At 25.9% G+C, this 25,659-nt stretch overlaps 5 protein-coding genes across 6 annotated transcripts; 3 read left to right on the top strand and 2 right to left on the bottom strand.

The window, feature by feature from the left end:
• Positions 1 to 478: 478 nt before the first annotated feature.
• Positions 479 to 4,327, bottom strand: LOC122847874 (chymotrypsin-1-like). Its single transcript, XM_044145733.1, has 6 exons — positions 4,186 to 4,327; positions 1,551 to 1,562; positions 1,125 to 1,450; positions 803 to 1,054; positions 632 to 729; positions 479 to 539 (listed from the first exon to the last, which is right to left on the bottom strand). The coding sequence occupies exons 1-6, from the start codon at positions 4,325 to 4,327 to the stop codon at positions 479 to 481; spliced, it is 891 nt and encodes a 296-aa protein (XP_044001668.1).
• A 1,021-nt stretch (positions 4,328 to 5,348) lies between these two features.
• On the top strand, positions 5,349 to 5,965 carry LOC122861148. Its single transcript, XM_044165343.1, has 2 exons — positions 5,349 to 5,686; positions 5,773 to 5,965. The coding sequence occupies exons 1-2, from the start codon at positions 5,441 to 5,443 to the stop codon at positions 5,890 to 5,892; spliced, it is 366 nt and encodes a 121-aa protein (XP_044021278.1). The 5' UTR covers positions 5,349 to 5,440; the 3' UTR covers positions 5,893 to 5,965.
• Positions 5,966 to 7,328: 1,363 nt separating this feature from the next.
• On the top strand, positions 7,329 to 12,807 carry LOC122861144 (NPC intracellular cholesterol transporter 1 homolog 1b-like). 2 transcript variants are annotated; one of them, XM_044165339.1, is made up of 19 exons: positions 7,329 to 7,695; positions 7,750 to 8,092; positions 8,154 to 8,292; positions 8,399 to 8,585; positions 8,669 to 8,758; positions 8,844 to 9,061; positions 9,145 to 9,243; positions 9,442 to 9,644; positions 9,732 to 10,134; positions 10,225 to 10,341; positions 10,413 to 10,721; positions 10,794 to 11,048; positions 11,126 to 11,289; positions 11,372 to 11,633; positions 11,704 to 11,918; positions 11,995 to 12,226; positions 12,298 to 12,411; positions 12,498 to 12,660; positions 12,722 to 12,807. In XM_044165339.1, exons 1-19 carry the CDS (start codon positions 7,482 to 7,484, stop codon positions 12,733 to 12,735), a joined length of 3,741 nt encoding a protein of 1,246 aa, XP_044021274.1. In that variant the 5' UTR covers positions 7,329 to 7,481; the 3' UTR covers positions 12,736 to 12,807. The 2 variants fall into 2 exon arrangements, with proteins under 2 accessions (XP_044021274.1, XP_044021275.1); XM_044165340.1 differs by having other exon boundaries at positions 7,482 to 7,695; positions 8,399 to 8,576.
• Positions 11,906 to 15,364, bottom strand: LOC122861146 (polyubiquitin). The gene is made up of 2 exons (XM_044165341.1): positions 15,225 to 15,364; positions 11,906 to 14,437 (listed from the first exon to the last, which is right to left on the bottom strand). The coding sequence occupies exon 2, from the start codon at positions 14,429 to 14,431 to the stop codon at positions 13,058 to 13,060; it is 1,374 nt and encodes a 457-aa protein (XP_044021276.1). The 5' UTR covers positions 14,432 to 14,437; positions 15,225 to 15,364; the 3' UTR covers positions 11,906 to 13,057.
• Positions 15,365 to 15,657: 293 nt separating this feature from the next.
• Positions 15,658 to 19,075, top strand: LOC122861147 (SAP30-binding protein). Its single transcript, XM_044165342.1, has 2 exons — positions 15,658 to 16,111; positions 16,860 to 19,075. Exon 2 carries the CDS (start codon positions 17,084 to 17,086, stop codon positions 18,056 to 18,058), a length of 975 nt encoding a protein of 324 aa, XP_044021277.1. The 5' UTR covers positions 15,658 to 16,111; positions 16,860 to 17,083; the 3' UTR covers positions 18,059 to 19,075.
• Positions 19,076 to 25,659: the final 6,584 nt, after the last annotated feature.

Raw genomic sequence — 25,659 nt, 5'->3', positions numbered from 1 at the left:
ACAATGTAAATACAACAGCATCAAATAAACTAGATAAATGTGTTGATTTTAAAAATATCCAAGTATCCTGTCAACAAAAATTCAACGAGATATTAAATTCGGTAAGAATTATTCATTTTATTTTTTACAAAGTAAATTAAAAACATTTATTTGAATATTTTCATACTTTAATTTTTCAGATCCGAGATTTTTTTTGGGAACAAAAAAATTCATTAAAAATATTCACAGACTCTTTGATTACTGCATCGGAAAAAAACTTGACATCTTGCTTTGGTGGTGTTAAAAATAATCTTAACAATGACTTGGGTCTTGTAAGATTGACCGGATGTGTCGTTTGAGTATAAAAAAAAAAAATATAAAAAAATAATCGATTAATACAAATCTATTAATAATGAAGAACAGTTGATTGACCTCTTAGTTTTTTTTTTTCTACTGTCCTCATTTTATTCTTTATTTAAATTTTTAGTCAATCTACTTATCAAAGTTTTAATGACTCTATTCTTATTTTTTCTTTTATCCATGACACGAATGTATAAACTCTGTAATAAATAATAAATTTAAAATAAAAAAATTATTATCAATGCTATGTCAAATTAGTAGTAAATGTATATTTTTTAAAAAATTATTTTACCGTGTACAAACATCTGGTATTCCAGCAGCACATTTTGTAACCCATGATCCAAGACCAACAAGTGTTTTATTATAAACTAGAGGACTTCCACTGTCTCCCTGTTGAAAAAAAAAAAAAATAAGGTAATATTAATTTAGTTGCTTGTATTAAAAATGAAAATTTATTACTCACATAACAAGCACCATATCCAAGACCTTTGAGAACACACAATTGTTGAGAATAAATTTTTCTATGATGAGAATTTTCACATAATTCATTTGACACCACAGTGGTATCAAGCATTCTCAAGAACGATGGTCGATTGAAATATTCCCAAAAATTATTGAGGTCACCCCAACCACTTAAAACAACAACAGATCCATCAAGAACATCAGCTTCTGGTAGACCAATTGGTTGTTGATTCTCATTAAATATTAATTTAGTCTCAAGCTGAAAAATAATTTTCAATAAATTAACATTTAAAATAAAAAAAATAATTTTATCAAAATCTTACTGTAATTATGGCAATGTCATTGATGAAATTATTCCATGGTTCATATTCTTCATGAATTTCAATACTTTGAATATTGTAAAGTGTTGGGAACCAGGGTGAAGAATCAAGTGTACCAACAAGTACACTAAATATACTTATATCTGTAACTGGATTTCCATTTCTTTCTGTTACACAATGTGCTACTGTTAAAATATGTGTCTCATCAATAATAGCACCACCACATGCATGATTATTATCAATACGAATTGAAACTTGATACGGAAATTCTTGCTCACTTCTTGCTTTTTCACCATTCACTATTTTTTTTGGCTTTTTGCCTGGTGTTCCTAAAATTTTAAATGACAAATTTATTTTTATTTTTTTACTTTTGTGTGATAATATTTGAACTATTTTTTTTTCTCTCTCGTTTTAACTGGCATAACTTACCAGAAAAAAAACCTAAAATTAAGATAATTGATATAAATATTTTGTACATAATTTTACAGACTTTTTTACTTTTGAAATTTTTATTTTAAAATAATTAATTCTAGTTCTTTTAGAGGCCTATTTATACGAAATATTTTTATTTGCTATTGGCAGGTAATAAATTACCTAAATATATTTGCTTCGATAAAAATTTATAGATTAGTTTACTTAAATAAATAGTTTGATTTATCAACTGGAAATTGAATAAAAAAACTACGTCAGTGCTTGTCATTTTAATAGTAAATAATTGCCAAATATATGTATTACTATTAATGAAATAAAAGTCGTTTGAAGCATCGACTAAACATGATTTTTAAAGCTTTTTTTTTTTGGTACAAAATAAGTTATAATTCAGTCCATGATTTAGATAATTTTTTTCATGTATTTTCAATTTTATGGTTATTAATTTTAAATTAGAAAATAGAAAACAAACATCACATGAAAATTTATAGCACTTGAGGAACATCATCCAGTAACATGATAAAAAAAAATGCATTTGAAGCATTTAAAGAATTTTTTTTTAAATGTACATAGACATTCTACTTTGTGCATTTTGATATTTTAATGAAAATTCATATATTTGTTTGATAATTTTAAAAATACTTTAAAAAAAAACAAAAAAAAAAAACACGCCTAATCACCTGAGTATTATCATATGCGATAAAAAAAAAGAAAGGTATATGACAAACGAAAATGAGACAGACAAAAATTTTCCATGTCTATTTTTCGTTTTGTTATCGTAAAAAAATAAAAAATAAAAAACTAAAATAATAGGTGTGCAGTCATCTATCAGCCTTGTCATCAACGAGTCTGCATGATATTTAAAATTCAATGTAAATGTAAATTTTTAAAAATATTTTCCAGACAGCGCATATTTATCCAAAGTAGGTACGAATTTCATTATTAATAATTATTACTGCATGAGAAATAAAATTTTAAATAAACACGTAATATAATTTTTTTCAAATTTATATATAAAAAATAAAAATATTAAATTTTATAACAACATGGTGATTTAATTGATATTTAACTATTTTTAAAATATTAGTTTAGAATAAATATAATTGTTTAATAATCGACACGAAGCTGATCAAAGTCCATTTCCATTTACCTTTGTTAAAGTTATTATGTTTTTTTTTTTCTTCAATATATAATTAATAGAATATATTGGTTATTAATGGATTTATCAGAAAGCTGAATAGAGAAAAATAACAAAATAAATCCTGGTGTTTTTACTGAGACGTTAGTTTGTATGTGTGTTAAAAGTAAGCTGTTGAAATTTATTTTAATAATTATCAATATGATAAAATATTATTTATCTACTTGTTATTAAACATATATTTTTAATTTTAGAACTCAAAACTGTTCTTCTAGTCATTGGAGAATAATCAAAGAAATTTGTTTAAAATGTCAAAACGTTCATTTGTTGATGAAGAGTCTTTAATTAAAATTAAAAAAATTTGTAATGGTGAAAAAGAAATTTCACAAGATCATGAGACATTTATTAATATTCTTGATGATGATTCATGTGGAAAAATATTTTCATACTTGTCGATTCGTGAGAGATTAAGTATTGAACAAGGTGAGTAAATAATTTCCAATTAAATACAAATTTAAAATTATGTTCATTTTCAATTAATACATTTTTTGCAAATTAATTTTTCAGTATGTTCACGATGGCAAGAAATTGCAATGCATAAATCCTGGAATAATATTACGAAACTCGATTTTTCCGATGCGAAAATAATTGATAATTATTTTGATGGTAAAATTCCAACTCAATCGGAACTTGAAATATTGTTATCTCGATGTGGACGATATTTGAGAAAATTAAATCTCTCATCAGATTATGATGATCAAATATTAAAAGCAGTCAATAATTATTGTCCAAATCTTACATCATTAAAACTCAATTTAACTGAACATGTGCAGAGAAAATACGATGAAAATTGTTTTATTAATGCATTTACAAAAATGACAGATTTAAAACAATTTTTTATTCATTCAGCTTATGGTCATGGTATACTTGAATCACTGGATAGTCTTCCAGCTAATATTTTGGAAATTCATTTGTCCATGAAAAGTTATAGCTCAAAAAATTCAACTTATCATAGCCACTTTCAACAAGCACTCTCAGTAAGTTGTATTGAATTATTTAATATTTATTTAATTAATTTTTATATTAATGACTAATGAGTATTTTTTATATTTTAGAAATTTAAAAATTTACATAAATTATCAATTAATAAAATTAATCTTGAAAATAAAACAATTGAAATTATTGGACAAATGAAAAGTTTAATTCATCTTGATCTTGCTGAAATTTATGCTGGAATATTTTCATCATTTATGCCATTAACAAATTTTCCTGATTTGGAATATTTAAATCTTCGAAGTATACAAAATGGAACAGAGGATGATGATATATTAAAAGAACTTTTTATAAATTCAAAAAAATTAAAATATCTTGATATTTCATTGAACTTTGGTGTAACTGAATTGGGTCTAACTCATGTTGCAAAAATGAAAAATCTTGAAGTACTTAAAATAAATAGTTTACTCACTGGAGAAGTAAATTTCGTTCAATTTTATAAACTAAAAATTTTTGAATGTGAAGGCTGGGCTGGAGCATGTGATGCAACACTCCAAACTGTATTAGAAAATTCTCCAGATTTAAAAATTATTGATGCTCGAAATACAAATCTTACTGTTAAATCACTTGTTTTGGCGAATGACATTACAAAAGGAAGAATGAATAATATTGTATTACATTTTAAAGTTGATTTAGCATTAATTTTAAATTTTCATAAATTGGGAATGATTTCACCATTTTTAATACTCGAAGCTATGTAAATAAAAATATAATTTTTAATAATCATCGATGTTTAATACAATTTAAATAAATAAAAAAAAATTGCAAGTACAAAAAATGATAAAAATACTGTCAGTTTATAAAAATTAAAAATTAATTTTTTCGGTAATAAATAAATTAATTTAAAAAAATACATATATTTGGTTTATTTTATTTTTTATCTTTATATTTTTTCTATTTTAATCATGATGACTTGTGGCACACGTTGAGTGTCTATATCTTGAGTTTTTTATTTTATTTTTTGTCTTATCAGTTTGTTAACTACCTAAAATATTAATTTTACGTCAGTGACACGACACAAGCTTAGAAAAAAAAAAAAAAAAAAATTTGTATAACTTGTGATTATTTTTAATCTATCTATTATTCATTAGTCAACCACCACGTTTATAACTAAAAAAAAAAAAAATCAGGTTGTTAAAAAAAATGTGAGTAATAAGTTTTATTATAAAAAAATTACTATAATTTATTTTTTATTTAATAATTATTAATAATTATTGGAATCAGTGTCTTTTAAATTTTGTATAGCAACTGTTTCGTGGAAGGATTAAAATTTTAAATGTATTGTATAAATGTATATAAAACTAACTGATGTGCATGCTAAATGTCGTATTTCATCAATTACGACTGCAGTCATGGTGAAGATCCAACAGCATTATATTAGACTGTGTCTAAAGGGATCACCCCATAAATCTGATGGACTCCTGGGTCGTTGGCAACCGCATATTTCTACAGGATGTCGAACCCCTTCTACTAACTTTCTAAAATAATAAGTTGCCAACTGACCCAGAGTCCCCATATAGGCCTTCCTTGAAGGACGAGAGGCCAGTCGTTTTTTCAAGCTCGACTGGAATCCGTGACTGGGGTTCATATAAACATATTGTCAGTCTAATAAAAAAATTTAAAAAAAAAATAATATAACAAAATTATAACGAAATAATCGTGTCTTGTGTTTTAGTTTACCTGCAACAGAACAGCAACGATGACAAGACTATTAATTGTTGGATTTTTGATATTTATTTACGGGAATAATGTTCGATGCCATGATCAGACAACAATTGAGGCATATGTGGGACAAACAGTGGTCTTGCCATGTCAATATATTGGCAATCATCATCGCTTCATGATTTGGCAATTTCCTGACGATCTCAAAATTATTGGACCTCAAAATTCATTCGACCAAAAAAAATACAATTACAAAGTTTTATCCGGTGAACTCTTTATCAAGGTAGGAAAACCATTGTTGCAGTATCCAATTGATAATTACAAACAAAAATTATAATATTTAATATTTATGTTTTTTTATATCAACAGAACGTTACTGTTGAGGATGCTGGTGACTACAAATGCCTCACTCAAGGCATTGCAAATAGAGCTGCGATAAAAATTAATTTGGCAAAATTGATAGTTCATGAAAATCATGCGAAAAAATAAATCAATTACAACTATTACCAAGTTTAATTTTAAAAAAATATAGAATTTAATAATTTTTTAAAATTAATTGATTGTAAAAATATATTTAGTTTCACGAAAATATCCTATTACTGTTTTTAATATTTGGAATAATTTTTATTATTATTTACTTGGAAAATAATAATTTAAAAAATAAAAATACAAATGAAACATTTCCAAAAATTTTTGGCTAATTTATTATATCATTGAAAGTTGAGTAGATTTACACTGAGAGAATTTTTTCGTTAATTCTACGGGGCAACCACTACAAAGTGGGCCGAGTTGACATTTCCGTATTTAACTATATTTATTTACACTAAGTTTTCTGCATGTGGTTACTACTAATTTATTTGCACAATAGCCATGTTTGACACGATGCAAATAACTTTAATTAGTAACAAACAGGTAATTTTATTTATTAAAAAAATAAAAATGTCCAAGGAAAAGCAGTAGCTATAAGGAAAAGATGTAGCTAAGGAATTGAGGTTGCCAAAAAATTATGTTTGAAGGAAGTAATGTTGCTTAAAATATAATTCTTTGGCAACCTCAATTCCTTAGCTACTGTAAACTACTAAGTTAAAAAACCATTATGATGTTTAATAATAAATCATACATTTGATGTGTATTAATGTTTTTATTTTTATATTATATTTAACAAACATGTTACTGGTTAACATGTTTGTATTTTTATATTCATATACAATACATTTTGTTAACAAAATTGAAATAAAAAATTTTCTATGATTATAATTAGTGCGTTTTTTATTTAAAAAAACAATTTATAATTTTTGTTCCAAATTAATATCACCTAAATACACCATTGCGCAACCACATGTCATATGCTAAAAGCTTTACAAATTTACTGAGCATTACTAGGTAGCTGGCAACTACTATTAGTTACAGTTAATTAGTAGTTAAATAAATTTAACTATTAGTTAACTAACTAAAGTTTTAACGGTTGGCAAATAGTTAACACTCAGTTTTTTTCTCCATCATTTCTCCAACCTTCTCCGTCATTCCTCCAACTTTTCCGTCATTTTCGGAAAAAGGCGGAGAAAATAATTAATCGTAATGGTACATGGAGAACAACTTTATCTATACACTTGGAACAATTTTTATTTCTATGTAAATGTAATTTTTAACCCGTTTCATTTTATTACACCTGAATAATAAAATTAAATATATAAATTAAATTAAATTTCATTGTATATATTTTTTTTTTCACGTGTTTGATAAATAATACAATACTGGCTAATTTATTATATCTTTAGAAGTCAAGTGTATTTAGTATTTATACCTGCCAATAATAATAATTTTATCATTGATAAAATAATTCTTGATCTCTAATATTTTTTATCATCATTTGTGAATAAATGCTCGACGAGATAATTCAATCACTTATTAAAAAATAACTGTGTGTAATTTATCGATGAGAGTTTGTAAAATAAAATAAAAAAAATTATTTTATAAATAATCAATTGTGACAATTAATTTGTATCGAGAATATATAATTTTTTTTTCTTTAAAAGATTTAATTAAAATTAAATTGTTTTTAAAATATTGTAGTTAAAATGAACGTGTATATTGGATATTATTTTTTATTAGTATTTACAAGTGTGCCAGTATTGTCGAGTGATTATCATTGTGTTTGGTATGGTGAATGTCATGTCTCAGATGATGGCCTCAAGCAAAATTGTCCAACATCAAATTCAGCACAATTAATTAATGATAATTCAGCTGAAGCTATTTTACGTAAAAGATGTCCACATTTATTTATGGAAACAGGTAAAATAATTTATAAATTAAAAATGTATGTCAATTAACTGAATTTTTTATCAGATCATCCATTGACTTGTTGCAATGCTGATAATATTAACACAATGGACACAAGTTTGAGAATGGCTGATTCAATTTTTGGTCGTTGTACAACGTGTATTAAAAATATGATACGGGGAATTTGTGATTTTACATGCGCACATGATCAAAGTCGATTTATGGAAGCAGTCAATATAATATATGATACAGAAATTAAAAAATATTATATTGATGAAGTTAATGTTTTTATAAGTTATGAATATGTTAATTCAACATTTGAATCATGTAGCAAGGTCGTTCATCCAATGAGTGGATATTTAGCAATGGAAATTGGCTGTGGTGAACATGCAAAGTGTAATCCAAAATTGTAAGACAATAATTATTTTGATTAATTTAATATTCAATTAATTAAAATTATATTTTTAAAGATGGTACGAGTATTTGGGTGATGTAAATAATAATCCACTTGTTCCATTTCAAATGAATTATGTCTATGAATCCAACAACACAAATAATCTTGTTGAGCCATTAAATCCACCGACAAAATTATGTAGTGAGGCTTATGATGTTAGTTTAAATTTGTTATCTTAAAAAAAAAAAGTATATAATATAAATAATATTTTTATTTTGAATAACAAATATAATAAAAAGAAAATATTATTTTTAATTTTAGAATTCATCAACACGTTGTAGTTGCATTGATTGTCCATCATCTTGCCCATTTGCTGAATGGAAAATCCAAGATGAATTTTTTACAATATTTAATTTCAATGGTTATGGAATTTTATTGGGATGTTTCGTGATTATTTCCAGTTTTATATTTTCAATTATTTACATATATCTTCGAAAATGTTTGCCAAGTTGTTCACTTTTCTTTATAATTATTAATTAATGTATAATAAAAAAAAATAATTTAAATTTAATATTATTTTTAATATTACAGGTGACAGAATTGACTCAGGACAAAATTGCAATAATTGTAGTATTTTATTTAATAAGTTGCTTCAAGATTTTTTCAGGACATGGGGACACTGTACGTAATTACAAATGTTATTTTTTTTTTTAATGACAGATGATTAAATTTTTTAATTAATTAAATTGTGTTTATTTTTTAATAGTTTTTGCTTCACATCCAGTTCCGATATTATGCATTCTTTTTGTAATTATTTTGGCTTTAAGTTATGGGATATTTTTGCTCAAAGTAACCGTAAGCCCCATTGAAATATGGTCATCACCTGACTCAAGATCTCGAATGGAAAAAGAATATTTTGACAATAAATTTACGCCATTTTATCGAGTAGAACAAATTTACATCAAAGCTGTTGGTCTTGAAAATGTATAAATTTTTAAAAAAGTAAATAATCCATTCTTTTTATTTGAATTATCATAAAATTATAATATATAAATTTTAAATTACAGATAAAACATGAAACTCCAGATAAAGCTCTCACATTTGGTCCAGTTTTTCAAAAAAAATTTTTGTTAGAAGTTTATAAATTACAGCAACAAATTTTTCAGGTAAAAAAAAAAAATTAAAATTTTATAAATATAAACAAACCCTGGTGGAAAAAATCTTTTCGGACTTTCTCTGGTTTTCTCCGGATTTTCTCTGAATATCTCCGGAAGTCTCAATTCTGTAGAAAATCCGGAAAAATCCGGAGAGATTATTTCTACCAGGGAAATCTATTGCTCTATTTAATTTAATTTTAATAACAGATTGGTAATGAAACTGATGAAGGATTAGATAAAATTTGTTATGCTCCAGTACAAAGTGATTTTACTGGACCAGTCACAATTGACCTGTGCACAGTTCAAAGTATTTGGGGATATTTTCAAAATGACATTGATACATTTAATGAAACAGAAGAAATTGATGGATACGAAATTAATTATTTAAATCACATTTACAAATGCTTACAGTAAATAATTAAAAATAAAAAACAAGCCAAATTTATTTCCTTAGTTTTTTAAACGAAATAATTTATATTTCTTTTAAACTTTTATAGAAATCCATATAATCCATTATGTCTTGCTCCATACAAAGGACCAATAATACCAGATATTGCTTTCGGAGGATTTTTAAATGACAGTAAAAAATTACATGACACATTTGATATAATAAATTCAACTGGACTAGTAATGACATTTATGGTAAAAAATACTGCCAATGAAATTGAATTAAAACGTATTCTTGAATGGGAAAAAAAATATCTTAATTTTATGAAAAATTGGAATGATAATGAACGTCCAAATTTTATGGAAATAGCATATAGTGCTGAAAGATCAATTGAGGATGAATTAGATAGAACATCTAGAGCTGAATTTTCGACAATTATCATAAGTTATGGTTTGATGTTTCTATGGATTATTTTGTCTCTTGGATCATTTCAATTTTCACCAAAGTGTTCGGTAAGTTTATTAAATAAAATATTAATTTATTTTACATTTTATTGAAGAATTTAATTAAATAAAAAATGGCAATTATTAAATCTGTGACAGATAACGTCACGTGTATTTTTGAGTGTAAGTGGAATTTTGGTAGTTGCAAGTTCAGTTGCATGTACATTTGGAATATTTGGCTATATTGGAACTTCAACAACTCTACTGACAATTGAGGCAAGTTCAATCATTATTTTATTTTAAAAAAATTGATAAATCAATTAAAATGTAAATTTATTCTTCAACAGGTCATACCATTTTTGATACTTTCTATTGGTATTGATGATATTTTTATTCTTGTTCAAACACATCAAAGGAATATAGCTAAACCTGAAGAAACTGTATCACAACATTTGGGAAGAATATTGGCTTTGGTTGGACCATCATTACTATTGACAAGTTTATCTGAAGGTCTTTGTTTTCTTATTGGTACATTGTCATCAATGCCAGCTGTAAAAACATTTGCATTATTTTCATCAGTTGCTGTGTTTATCAAATTTTTTTTACAAATCACAGCATTTATTTGTTTTTTATCTCTAGATACTCAAAGATACAAAGTAAATTATTTCCTTTATAAAGTTTAAGATAAAAAAAAACAAGAATAACAAATATGTAAATTTTAATTTTAGAATGGACGTTGTGATATATTTTGTTGCTTCAAAGTGGCAAAAAAAAGAAATGCTAAAGTAAATTATGGATTTATTAGTAAAATATTTACTAAATTTTATACTCCATTGTTGATGAAAAAATCTATTGGGATTTGTGTTTTAATATTCTTTGTTGGTGTTACATCTTTAAATGGATTTATTGGAGCAAACGTTAAGCTTGGTCTGGATCAAAAGCTATCAATGCCTCGAGATTCTTATGTTCATAAATATTTTGAGGTAAAAAAAAAAAAATAAATACATGTATATTTATTGTCGACGACTAATTAAATTTTTATTTTTTTCTGTTTGTCTAGTACATGCAAGATTTGTTGTCAATGGGACCACCAGTATATTTTGTGGTAACAGGTGGTCTCAATTACAGTGATACTAAAGTACAGAATGCAATTTGTGGAGGACAAAAGTGTAATTCTGATTCATTATATACTCAAATATTTACAGCATCAAAACAATCAACAATGTAAGTAAATGTAAAAATTAATTTATCACTCAGTCTTAGCATTATTAAATATCAAAATGATATTAAAATAAAATAATTTCAGTTCTTTCATTGCCAAGCCAGCATCATCTTGGATTGACGATTACTTTGATTGGATAACGATAGACGGTTGTTGTTTGCAGTTTCAAAGTAATTCATCATTTTGTCCCCATGACAGAACTTCTGAATGTGAACAGTGTCCTGTCACCAAAAACAATTTTGGACTACGGCCAAATGCTGATGATTTTCGAAAATATATTGGTTACTTTTTGATGGATGTACCAGATGAAAGTTGCAGTAAAAGTGGTCGAGCAGCATACCTTGATGTATTTTTATTTATACAATACTAAAACAAAAAAGAAAACAAATATATTATAATTAATTATTTTTAATCAGGCAATGACATATACCTACGATGATCATGACAATGATGGTGGTGGTGATAGAATAAATATTCAGGATTCATATTTCATGACATATCACACACCATTGAAAAATGATGCTGACTGGTACAATGCTCTAGAGGCAGCACGAGTTGTTGCTTCCAATATTTCAATCATGATCAATCAAGCCAACATTACTGAAAAAGAAATCAAAGTTTTTCCATACAGGTTTAATTATTTATTTATATAATAATGTATTTTAAATTAATTGTTAATTTTAATTTTTTATATTTTTTATTTGTAGTGTTTTTTATGTATTTTATGAACAGTATTTAACAATTTGGAGAGAAACTTTAAAGTCTCTTGGTTTATCACTTGTTATTGTTTTTATTGTTACATTTTTATTTACTGGTTTATCATTATTTTCTGCAACTGTTGTTCTTGTTACTGAGACAATGATTATTATCAACATGCTTGGATTTATGTACTGGTGGAATATTTCTTTGAATGCAGTGTCTCTAGTTAATCTTGTCATGGTGAGTATTATATATATTTTTTAAAATTTATTTAAACAATTTATTATGGAGAAAATTTTATTTGTTTACAGACTGTTGGTATATCTGTTGAATTTTGCAGTCATATTGTAAGATTGTATTTAGTTTCAATTAAATTTTCAAGAATTAGTAAAGCATCTGATGCATTATCAACGATGGGAAGTCCTGTAAGTATTATTTTTTTTTTTTTGTGATAAATATAATTAACATTTTTTAAAAGAAATTAATAAAACAGTTGATATTTAATTAATAGGTTTTCTCTGGAATTACTATGACGAAATTTGTGGGAATAACAGTGCTTGCATTTGCAAAAACCCAAATTATTCAAGTATTTTTTTTTCGAATGTATCTTGGTATTGTTATCATTGGTGCATCACATGGTCTTATATTTCTACCAGTCCTATTGAGATTTATTGGTAAGTAAATACAAAAATAATAAATTTCATTTCAAAAACAAAAATTATTTAATATTTTCAGGTCCAGAAGTTTAAATATTTATTATCTAATAAACAAAAAAATAATTTTCAATTAATTGCTATGTAAATGAAAGGAGATTGAAGGAATATTCGTTTTTTTTTAAAAAAAATAAGAAGACAGATACAAACATTTTAATTTGTGTAATTTTTATTTTTAAATCATTGCAATATTTTTTTTTTTTTTTTGCAAGAAAAACCAAAGTTAAAATGTAAAATAAATAAAGAGTAATTATTTTATACTCAATGATAAAAGAAGAATAGAAATATGGAATGAGAAATTATATTTTTTTTTAATTTTGATAATTGAGTTTTTAATAATGTTGATTCGTGAAGATAATTAATAACCACCACGAAGACGAAGAACCAAATGTAAGGTTGATTCTTTTTGGATATTATAATCTGACAAAGTTCTGCCATCTTCGAGTTGTTTGCCAGCAAAGATTAAACGTTGTTGATCTGGTGGGATACCTTCTTTGTCTTGAATCTTGGCCTTGACATTTTCGATAGTGTCAGAAGCTTCAACTTCAAGTGTGATGGTTTTGCCAGTCAATGTTTTGACGAAGATTTGCATACCACCACGAAGACGAAGAACCAAATGAAGAGTAGATTCTTTTTGAATGTTGTAGTCTGATAAAGTTCTACCATCTTCAAGTTGTTTACCAGCAAAAATTAAACGTTGTTGGTCTGGTGGGATACCTTCTTTATCTTGGATCTTGGCTTTGACATTTTCAATAGTGTCAGAAGCTTCAACTTCAAGTGTGATGGTTTTTCCAGTAAGTGTTTTAACGAAAATTTGCATTCCACCACGTAGACGCAATACCAGATGTAAGGTTGACTCTTTCTGGATGTTGTAATCAGAAAGTGTTCTACCATCTTCGAGTTGTTTACCAGCAAAGATTAAACGTTGTTGGTCTGGTGGAATGCCTTCTTTATCTTGAATCTTGGCCTTCACATTTTCAATGGTATCTGAAGCTTCAACTTCAAGTGTAATGGTTTTGCCAGTCAATGTCTTGACAAAGATTTGCATACCACCACGAAGACGAAGTACGAGATGGAGAGTAGATTCTTTTTGGATATTATAATCTGACAAAGTTCTTCCATCTTCAAGTTGTTTACCAGCAAAAATTAAACGTTGTTGGTCTGGTGGGATACCTTCTTTGTCTTGAATCTTAGCTTTTACATTTTCAATTGTATCAGAAGCTTCAACTTCAAGTGTAATAGTCTTGCCAGTCAATGTTTTGACAAAGATTTGCATTCCACCACGAAGACGAAGAACCAAATGAAGAGTAGATTCTTTTTGAATGTTGTAGTCTGATAAAGTTCTACCATCTTCAAGTTGTTTACCAGCAAAAATTAAACGTTGTTGGTCTGGTGGAATACCTTCTTTATCTTGGATTTTGGCCTTGACATTTTCAATATTATCAGAGGCTTCAACTTCCAAAGTAATAGTTTTGCCAGTCAATGTCTTGACAAAGATTTGCATACCACCACGAAGACGAAGTACGAGATGGAGAGTAGATTCTTTCTGAATGTTGTAATCTGACAAAGTTCTACCATCTTCAAGTTGTTTACCAGCAAAAATCAAACGTTGTTGATCTGGAGGAATTCCTTCCTTATCTTGGATTTTAGCTTTTACATTTTCAATTGTATCAGAAGCCTCTACCTCGAGGGTGATGGTTTTTCCAGTCAAGGTTTTTACGAAAATCTGCATTTTCAACTGCAATAAATAAAAATAAAAAAATTAAATAATTGTCTAGTTTTGCTTCAGTTATACAAGAGTATTAAATTTTATTTTCACCAATGATTTGACAGTAGAAAAAAAAAAACTAAACAACAAAAATAAAAGTGACTAATATGTACTCAGATAGTCATCAAAGTTTTTTCAATATCAATTAAAATCAAAGTTTAATTGGCTTAAAAAAAAACATTTAAATTATGCGCATCAATGTTTACACTGACTCATAAAAAAAAAAAAAAAGAAAAACAAGATTCAAGCAAGACGTCGCGTCAAACTTCCCCTTGGCAACAAAATAATAATAATAAAATGAGTCAAAATATTACATTGACATGATAAAAAAAATATTTAACAGAATATTCTCGTATTTCTTGATATATATATAACGGTACTCTGACTCACGAAAGAGACTAGTTGTCCTACTTTTTTTTTACCTTTAAAAATTAAATTTCCACAAATGAAAAATATTTTTATAAATAAACTGTAATTTAGATTTCAAAAAATATATTTTAATAAAAATTTAGTTGACACCAAAAAAAAAAAAAGACTGTTGTCGAAAACTATTAAATGAGTAATGACTAAATAAAAAAAAAAAAAAAACTTATCACGAAATGGACGTCAGACAAACAACAGAAAGCTATATTTACATTTGCAATATAAATATATAATAAAAATACGAATATTGGGATAAATTTTTTTGGGTTTGATTTGGATGTACGGGTATGAAAAATTAGTAAGATATTTAAGGAAATCAATTTAAAAAACTCACCAGTTGTAGTTTATATCAGATAATACGAAATTAGATATCAAGTAGATCAATAATTTGATGCAAAAAAAATACGTGTGCACAAACAAATGCTAGTACATAAACTCGAGTCAATATCCCACCATCGAATGATAAAACAAAAACATTGAACACCGTTTATTGAATGTAAAGCAGTGCTGTCAACTGTTTTGACCAGAATCAGAATAACTCTACGAATAACCAATCAGGATTGATGTCAGTGAAATGGACGCTTGTTATTGGTTAAATTTTTCACTATGTATACTTGATATCAATTACACGATTTATTTTTTCAATTAAACAAAAAGGATTATGATAATAATATCAATAAAAATTTATGATTGACCACAACTAACAGAATAGATAATTAAATAAATAATATTTTAATTGTCAAAAATATATTTACAAAAGAATTAGACAACAGCGCTATAGTTTTAAGAATTGCCACTATAAACTAAAAACCATAGAGCAACAAACTTGCAACTAACACAACGAAACGTAAAATGGCGTCCGAGGCATTCTGATACTCTTGTCAGGTCTGCTCTAAAAAGTTTTTTTTTTTGCTAATGTTTGTTATAAAAAACTCAATATTAATAAATAAATGTTTACTTGAATTTAACCGGAAATAATTCATAATAAATAAATATTGTATCAATACAGTGTAAAAGTGTTAATATTTGAAATATTTAATTTCACAAATACATTGTTCTATACCTTTTGATTCCGTAACAAAACGTATTAGTTTGGTGTTTAGATAATTTTTCCATCATCAACATCATTTGGATTAGACAAAACTGAAGTATGTTTGCAATGTGATGGAGTCTCGATTTGAATGGTCAATAAGCACAACCAAGGAGTGCTTGGAATAACTGGTGAGTCAATATGTTGAGTCAGGATGTTGATCCATGTACATAACCTAAATTGACAGATATCATTTCATCATACAGACAAATTTTGATTCTAATTTATTTATTTATAATAATAAATAAATTAATAAAATATTTAGTAAACAAACCTTTATCACAAGATGCCAATATTTATTTATAAAAATTTATCATTTTATATTTTGTTTTGAAGAAGCTACACTTTTTTTTTAGTCAATAATTAATTTACCTGTTTTTTAATTTTTTTTTTGATTGAATTATCATAACTATATTTATTGATTTCTTCAAACTTTCAAATATTAATTTTATCATTTTAAATGTGCTTCCAAAAAATTGTTAATTTTATTATTTACAATTTGTTTTATAATTAAATTTATCTTTTCTAATGACTATTGTCATAGAATAATTATTTGTGTATGATACAAAAGCATTTTTAATTATCAAAACATAGTAAGTATATTTGTCAAGTGTATGCAGTAAGTATACATGTAAAAAAGTTCATAAAAATATTTTTAATTTATATTTTATTAAAACATATTTTCTACATATGTATATCTATTTTTAGATGTCTCATATTGGCGAGTCTGAATGAAAAGGTTTGAAAAGAAATAAAAAAAAATTGCAAGAATTTGTCTCGACACTTGATTCACAATAAAATCATAATAATATATTATCTAAAAATAAATAAAAAAATGAGTTATTATTAATAATTATATGTTATTTAATTCTGTTTCAGATAAATAACATTCCAGCCAGATACAAGGTCACCACCAAGTCAACACTGGGCTTTTTTTTTTATTTTAAAAGTTTTTATTTTTATTTATTTTTTTTTTTTTCTAAATATTTTAATTTTTGTAAAATAAAAAAAAGAGTCCTTGACATCAAGAATTCATCGCTACACCGGTGAGTTCCAACACAAAATATTGCTTGGTAGCAAGAAGGACTCAAAGCCAACTAACAATGTCTGTACAAAGTGTTGCTCTGGCATCTCTAACGGCCACCTATACTGACTCGGAGGGTGAGGACGGTGCTGATGATGAACTTCAGGAGAATTCAAACACACCCCAGGGGGCTGCCCCTCATAATGTTCAAATTGGTCAGTCCCAGGGTATCAACAGTCCTAAATCTGGTAGATCAGCATCAAATAGTCCAATTGTTACTTCTACAATTGGTAGTAAATCAATTAGCAGCTTGTCAAATGCACCCTCCCTAGTTACAGATGTAACATCAAAGGTTCAACGTTTAGTTTCATATTTTGATGATACAGTTGTTTCTGATGACGAGGGGACAGCAATGGCTCTGGGTGATGATGAACCCTCAATAAATGGAGGTATCATATTACCCGAGCAGTTGCCCTCACGTCAAGGAGAATTAGTTTCAGATGGCGAACCAGATGCTGATGGTGTCATCATACCACCTGAACCACCAGGTCAATGTCCAACTGAAATACAAGAAAAATTAACACAATTATTTAGAACAATGGATCATACTGGTCATGATATGAATCAAGTTATACAAGAACGTAAAGATTTTAGAAATCCATCAATATATGAAAAATTAATTCAATATTGTAGCATCAATGAACTTGGTACAAATTATCCACCTGAACGTTTTGATCCATTTAGATGGGGTAAAGATTCATATTATGAAGAATTAGCAAGGCTACAAAAAGCTGAAATGGATAAACTTGAAAAAACAAGAAAAGAAAAAACTAAAATTGAAATTGTATCAGGTACAGCAAAACGACCAAATAATTCAACAATGACTGCTGATGAAGATGCAAAAAAAAGAAAAAGTAAATGGGATCAAGTATCAACTGGTGCAACATCAATAAAACCTAATGTTATTTTACAACCTACACTTAGTAATTTATCCTCAGCCTCTGGGACAAAAGTTATATCAGCTTTTGGTTCGTTACCAAAGAAAAGACTGTAACATACATATTTCTTACATTTTATTATCATTAATGATATTAATATTATATTTTGTAAAAAAAGGAAGAAAAAAAAAACAAACAGGGAAAAAAAAAACGAAACAAAAATAATACAAGCAAGTTTATGTACATAATTTTCTAATATTAATAATAATGCCATTGTTTTTGTCTTATTAAATTTAGTTAGCAAAAAAATATTTGACATTTTTTTTTCTTTCAATTATAATTATTATTTTTTGTGCTCGATAATTTTTTTTTGGCTTTTTAAATTTTATTTTACAAACTATCAGAATTTTACTGAACCGGTGATTTTTCAATTTGAGATAAATTGTTTATAATTAAAAAACATTCCAATTAATTATCAGTCAGATTTATTCAAAAAAAATTATTGTGACAATTGTTTTTTTTGTTTTTTCTTTTTGTTTTTTTTTTTTTTTTGATTTGGTATTGTTTTACTAATGGTTGTAAATATGTTTGAAAAGATAACAAAATTTCTTTTTTTTTTAGTCGTTATTTTTTGTAGTAAATTGGTGGTTTATGTCTGTTTGATATTTTTGATCACATGGTTTTAGTTCTTTTTTTTTTCTTGCTAATAAAACAATCGTACTTTACTGACAAAATAAAGTTAATTAAATAAATGTATATTTTTGAAAAAAATGTAAAGTTGAACAAATTAATACTGACGATGATACAGATAAATAATTCAATTCAAATTATCAACAATACTGCCGTAGCCTAATTGTATAATTGTTTATATGATAATATTAATTTAATTTGTGGTCAAGTATTGATGGATTACTGTTAGAATCATCATGTCGAAACCGTGATGTAGTTAATTGTTGTAGTAATAACATAATTTTTTTATTGTTTATTATTTTTTTTTGTGGTCAAAATAATTATATTAGTCGATGAGCCGCTACATTCTTAAAAGTAAAATTAATGAACAGTGCTACCTCCAACGAGTCGGCAAAACTATTGTTTGTCAAGATCTCAGTCGTTAATGATTTTTGTTTTCTTAGTTATTTAAATGAAAAATGAAAAAAAAAAATACTACTGACCACATCAATTAATGTCTCTGATTGATAAAAATTTTTAATTAAGTTTTTGAATAAATTAAATTATTAAAACATAATTGATTTATATGTATAAAAAAAAAACCTGTTCAACTTGACTGGCAATGCTTTAGAATTCAGTACAACTTAAAATAAAATAGATTGACTTTAAATTAAATATAAAAATGATTTATAAAATTTTAGTGATAAAGAAAGAAAGGAAAATTATAAAAATAAACAAGTAGATTCAGGTAGATCGTTGGATGTAAAGATAAAGAAATGATAAAAAAAAAATAATTGATCATCGTAGTTACTGTTTAAAAATATAAAAATAATTGTGTCAATACTTTTGGGTAAAATTATTAATTTGAATTATCTTGCTTTTACTAAATTAATTTGTAAAAAAATTTTAAAAGTATTGACACAATAAAATTTAAACATGATTTGATCTGTATTAAATTCAAAATGTAGTACAATTACATTATCAGTTAACAGCTAATATTATCAGTCAATAATTATAGTTGTCGTAAAAGAAAAATTAATTGTTTAAAATAATTTAAATTTATTTTTATTGTAACTATACTTGAACAATACAGATCAATTAAAATCTCAAATGAGAATAAAAAAATGATTCGAGGAAACAAATAACAAGTCATTTACAATTTAAAAATATGTAAAAAATTAGTACAAGTTGTTTTATTAAAAAAAAAAAATGTATTGATTCATTTAGAGGCAATCGACGAGTTAAATTTTTTTATAAAACTATTTGAAGATTAAATGAAATGATGAATAAATGTCACACAATTTTCATAAAATGTGTAGTTTTTTTTTATGTTGCTGAAATTACACATTCAATGAAAATTCAAAAATAATTTGTAAATAAAAACGCTGATGAAAAAGTTATCTTTGATGTTGGTTTATAAGAAATGAAAGAGAAAAAAAAATACAATCTGCACTTTATTAATTTATATGAAAATTTTTGCAACATAAAAATAGTCGGATATGTATTTCACTTTTGTCTTCATAATTAATCAGCCAAAATAAATTATGAAGACAAAATCGAACAAGCAAAAAATCGAGTAAAAAAAAAAACGAAATAATTGTATATAAAATATTTTTAAATAATTATTTCTGTCTATTTATTTGTTAACCCACGATAACAATTTTTCATTTATATTTTTTAACAAATAATATTTTTATTATTTTCTTTTAATGTTGTGATAATTATAAATTTAATTATTTGTTTTTAAAATTTTTTTTTTTACATTTTAAATTTATTTTATAGGTTTAATTTGTTCGTTAATTAATTCCGTCATCCTTGACTAAGATCAGTACTTTTTTTTGTGTTTTTTAAAAATTTTTTTTATTCAATAATTAACATGACTTGTTTTGGAATCTTTGGCAATGATAGATTGTACGGTAATCAAGTAATTATCATTTAATGTCTATATTTAATACGATTTTTGTTTAAAAAAAAAAAAAAAAGATAATTTCACATACAAATGTCGCTTCATTAGACTGATTATCACATTTTTATTTTTTTATTTTAATGTCAGAATTTCGCGTGAGTCGGTGACTTGACTTGCCTCAACTTGGTTGAGTCATTGGCCTTTGAGGCATGCTAAAAGATCGTGCAAAATGATAACGCATTTGTTTTATTACTCGCAATGCATTTTTTTTTTTTTTTCCTCTTTATTTTTATTATTATTAATATTATTATCATTGTTTATTTATTTTTTTATTTTTTCGTTTTTTAATTTGCGAGGTTTTACCGTGCGAGAAATGAATTGAAGTAGCACATAGAGTTATATCGTGAATTACATGTTGAAGATAAATTTTTATTATCTCTGATCATGGTTTGTGAATTTTATGTATATATATAAAATTTCACCAGTGATGAGAAACGTCCAACCTTTTGCTCAGTTTAAAATTAATTAAATGACTTTTTTTTTTTCTTAAATAGAAAATCATAAAAGAAAAAAAAAAATCTAAAAGTCAGTAGTTGAATAAATTAAAATTAATTTATTTGGTGCAAAATAATTTGATGCATGCATTAGTCAATTTTTATGATTATTTCTAATTTTCTTCAGACTGCCTGATGTTTAATAAATTGTTTTTATGTTTTTTTCTTTTTTTTTAGTACTTAATCGTTTCACTCGACATTTAATTAATTGCTCTCATTTTTGTGGTATGTTTATCTCGTTTTTCAACAGCATCTCGTATGTATATACCCCAAACAAAATTAAAAATATTAACTATATAAAAAATTAAAGTAAAAACAGTAAAATTTTGTTGATTAATAAGCCATCATTAAATCTAATTGATCGCACTTGATTCGCATACCATATGGCCTGTTGTTGTCCCCAAGGTATTCTCATAAATAATACCGTCAATGTTTCGTTATATATTTTTTTGTTTTTCATATAAAATTACTCAGATATTGTAAACTTTTAAGATACTTATGATGACTTGGTATACTCAAACACACTTTTGTATTTAGCCAAAGGCAACAGTGTTTTTTTGTTTGTTTTTTTTTATTTACGTTTTATTCATATAATATATTATACAAGTCACAAAATGTCTGTGAGAAGCTTCTGCACAATGTGGGCGTTGAAACATTAGTTTAAAAAAAAAAAAAAAAAGTTATTATAACTGGCTGACAAACCAGCCAGGCTCTTGTCCTGTTAAGAGGTCATGCTACTATTAATTTGCGTCATCAGCCTCCTGACGCGTTGGTTCTCTTCAAGGCAAAAAACCCACAGTCAATTCAGCCCGGGACCACTTTCTTTTCAAATAAGCACTTAATAAAATTTGAAAATTTACTAATACACTTTTTCATAAATATCTACGATGAAATTTTTATTTTTCTTTTATATTTTTACATTCGTTTATTTACTATATGAAATATATTTTAATATAAAAAGTAGTTTTATCCGTAATTTGATCTGTTTTTATTTTTGAATTATTATTTTATATTTTAAATGATGCACGTTGTTGTGAAGATGCTTACGTTGATCTTGAAAAAATGAAAGAAAAAAAAAATAACTATATCAAATTTATATCGGTAGTAAGTTATTTTCAAGGCAAGATTTATTAGTTTGGTTTGTTGTTATTACATCCTAAAGATGTTGAGTGCAGTAAAAGTGACTCTGGGAATGGCGGTAAAGTGAAAAGAGTATATCGCAACCAACAACAGGCCAATGGACAACGAAGGTCTTGGTGTTCAGGGTCGTTTTGACTATTATCGTATACATACGACGTTCAACTCAAGACTTTTTTGAATCGGTAAATTTACTTGCTAAAATATCCACGTGATTTTGTAAAGATCTATAAAAAATATATATTTAAATAATTAAAATAATAGCTTTTCTTTATTTCATTAATATAATATTAATCCATGTTTTTTAATTTTTGAATATTTTATTTATATATGAATTTACTTGTTCATTTTATTTTGATTTTTAGATGAAAAAAAAAGAATGAAATTATTATCATAAAAATTTGCCTCGTAGGCATTATAAGTTAGATTTTTTTTTTTTTTCTTTTTCATCTTTATCAATGTTATTTTTTGTTGTTGTTGTTTTTTTTTTCGGCTATTAGCTGGATGAGGGCACGGTCATTGAAATAACGACGAGGAAATTGGCCCCAGGGTGACAGCTGTTTGGAGCATAAGACGAGACAACTGGGAAACGAGTGTCCAGAAGAGGGATTGAAAAAAAATATGCAGCAGGTTGTACATATCTATCATATACATATATCTATACATATTATGCCCACAAGGCTTAAACGATTGTATTATCATTATTGTTATTATTATATATATGAATATTACGATTCGTGTCCGGGTAGAGGACATGCATCCTCCGCTACCAACATATTTGTTCTTTTTACTTATTTATTTTTTTTTCTACAAGTATTTTTTTATTCTCGTGATGATTATCCGTAAAAATATAATGAAAAAAAAAAACAATTAAACGAATAACAAATACATAAACATAAACAATAATTTAGTTTTTGTTTATTTCGTTGTTTTTTTTTTTCGATTTTGTAAAATTGCGTTTTGATATATGAGCAGAGTCTGTATGTTATGGGTAAAAAAATAACTTGAGACACAAGAGATATTAAAAATAATAAAATAAAAATTGACTGATTGGAATCTTGGTAGTCATTGGTTGACTGGTTGAAGAACTCAAGTGGATGTGTAATTACAAAGTGATAATTTCAGTATTATCCGTAGAAATCTTAAATCACCAGAGGGTCATCCTTGGAGATTGGATTTTTTTTTTTGTGTCTACTTTAGAGATTTAAAATTTTTGAATTTTTTAAAGTAGTATGTACGATCTTGTAAAGAGATCCAATGATTTGCATGTTTTCAAGGTCCATTGCAAGCGATAAAGTGATAATAAAATTGAGTGAAATATATTTTACGATTAAAATTGTAATTGCAAATGTTTTATTTACTTTTTTAAAAAAAATTTTTTTTCCGTGTAATTTTAAATGATTATTTTGTGGTTTAGTTGATGAATAAAAATAAAAAATAACAGTGGGTTTGCGTTTAAAGTTTGAAGAGCTTGCGAATGATGGCGCCACAAGATCGAATTTAACGTGGTTTGTTTCTATCGTTACTATATAGAAAAAGTAGAGCTTATACTTTTAATTAAATCGAAAAAAATAAAAATAAATTAACTGAAGTGATAAAATTTTAATTTTTAAATCTATTAAAGAATAATTATTTGTTTTTTTATTTTTTTATCTACATTAAAGTATATAAAATCATTTTAAGAAAAAATATTTTTTATTTTTTTAAATCTTACTATGAATATTTTATGAGTAAAAGTTTTTATCGATAAAAAAATAAAATAAATAATGACTTGTTGAATATTACATACGTTACAAGTATTTTTGATCATTGTTTGAATTTCATGTTTTATTCTTTCAACATTACTCTAAATTTTAAAAATTCATATTCATATAAACTGCAGTGATAATAATTTTTTTTTTTATCACAAAAAACATTCAAATAAAAATCTCGAGTGATGGAATATATAATATATTTCAAATCATAAAAGAAGCATCAATTTATTTTCTATTTTTTACAATACATAAATACGAAAAAGATATTATTTATATTAAATTTTTCTGTTCTCTTTTTATTCCTCAAAAATATTGTAGTATAAAAAAAATCAAGATGTATAATTTTAATTATTATTTAATGATAATAATTACAATATCATAACTCGTAAAAATTTATATTCAGTTAAAAATTAGTTATCATTATTTTTATTAAAGTAATAGAGCCTTGAAGAAAAACTTAAAAGGGCTATAAGATATATAAAATTAAGAAATTGGGTAATTTGAAAATTGTATTTTCCAAGAAAATTAACCACATTTATAAATTGACTATATTTATAATTAATAGAGTATATCCAGGTGGTTTTGGTATGAATCCCCGCACGTAATTTTAAAGGGTACAAGTGTACAAACCATCGCAAAGTATTACTGTAAAGGTAATTTGCTTCACTGTTAACTTCACCCTTTTTTAACTGGTGATATTGTATGTGTGTCTGTGTGTGTGATATATATATTTATATATATATCTTGCAACATACACTGTAGAATAATGCACAAAATAATTTGTAATTTTATGCCAAAAGTGTCTCTCTGAATATTGTGCGGTATTTGAATACAGTAATTTTACATGAGCACAAAGTGTGGACGAATAAAGTGTCTGGCTGTGTGAGTTTATATATTTCATTGCTTTACTGTGGTTGGGGGGTAGTATATCGTGGGCGTTTGGAAGGCCTACCAGACGGGGTCATCGTCCATTATTAGTGGCAATGTACTAAATGTTCCCCGAAAAAAAAAAAAATAAAAAAAATAATAAAATCATCGTTCTTTCGAAATTCTTATATTTCGTATAATTTGAATTTAATCATGATTAATTCACAATATATACATATTTATATAAAACAAGAATAAAAATATTATACGTACATTAGTAAGATAAAAAAAATAAATTTGAAATGTCATTGTCCTAATTTCCAAAAGCGGATTTTCCTGGATTTTGATGAGACATGCGGACACACAATTCGTCTCATCATCATTCGTAATAAAATTGAGCTAAAGTCACAATAATACTCCATGTAATTGCCAGATCCTTTGAAGTATCTACCAGTCTGTGACACACTGGTGTTGTTATTATTGTTTTTTTTTTATTTTCGGGCACCCTTATCCCCCGCATACACATTAATTTAACAGTCAATACAAAAGAAGAGTGTCGCAAGTGGCAAAATAAGCTAAAGATGAAAAAAAAAAAAAAGATAGTGGCCACACACATGGGCTTGTTGGTATACCAAACTAATCCCTCAAATGATATATATCTAATATATATATAAATATATATAGACCATCCACATGTACCCTTCGTCAACTTTGAAAACGATTACAAGGCGTTTTTTGAACGTATTTTTTTTTTTTTTTTTTATTTTTTCCATTTTCTTATATCCCTATATTTTCCCTCTATTATTAAATGAAAATATAAGACTAGTTTG

This window comes from Aphidius gifuensis, linkage group LG1 (genome assembly GCF_014905175.1).
Source record: "Aphidius gifuensis isolate YNYX2018 linkage group LG1, ASM1490517v1, whole genome shotgun sequence".
NCBI lineage: Eukaryota > Metazoa > Arthropoda > Insecta > Hymenoptera > Braconidae > Aphidius > Aphidius gifuensis.
This window is presented reverse-complemented; position numbering and strand designations above follow the sequence as displayed.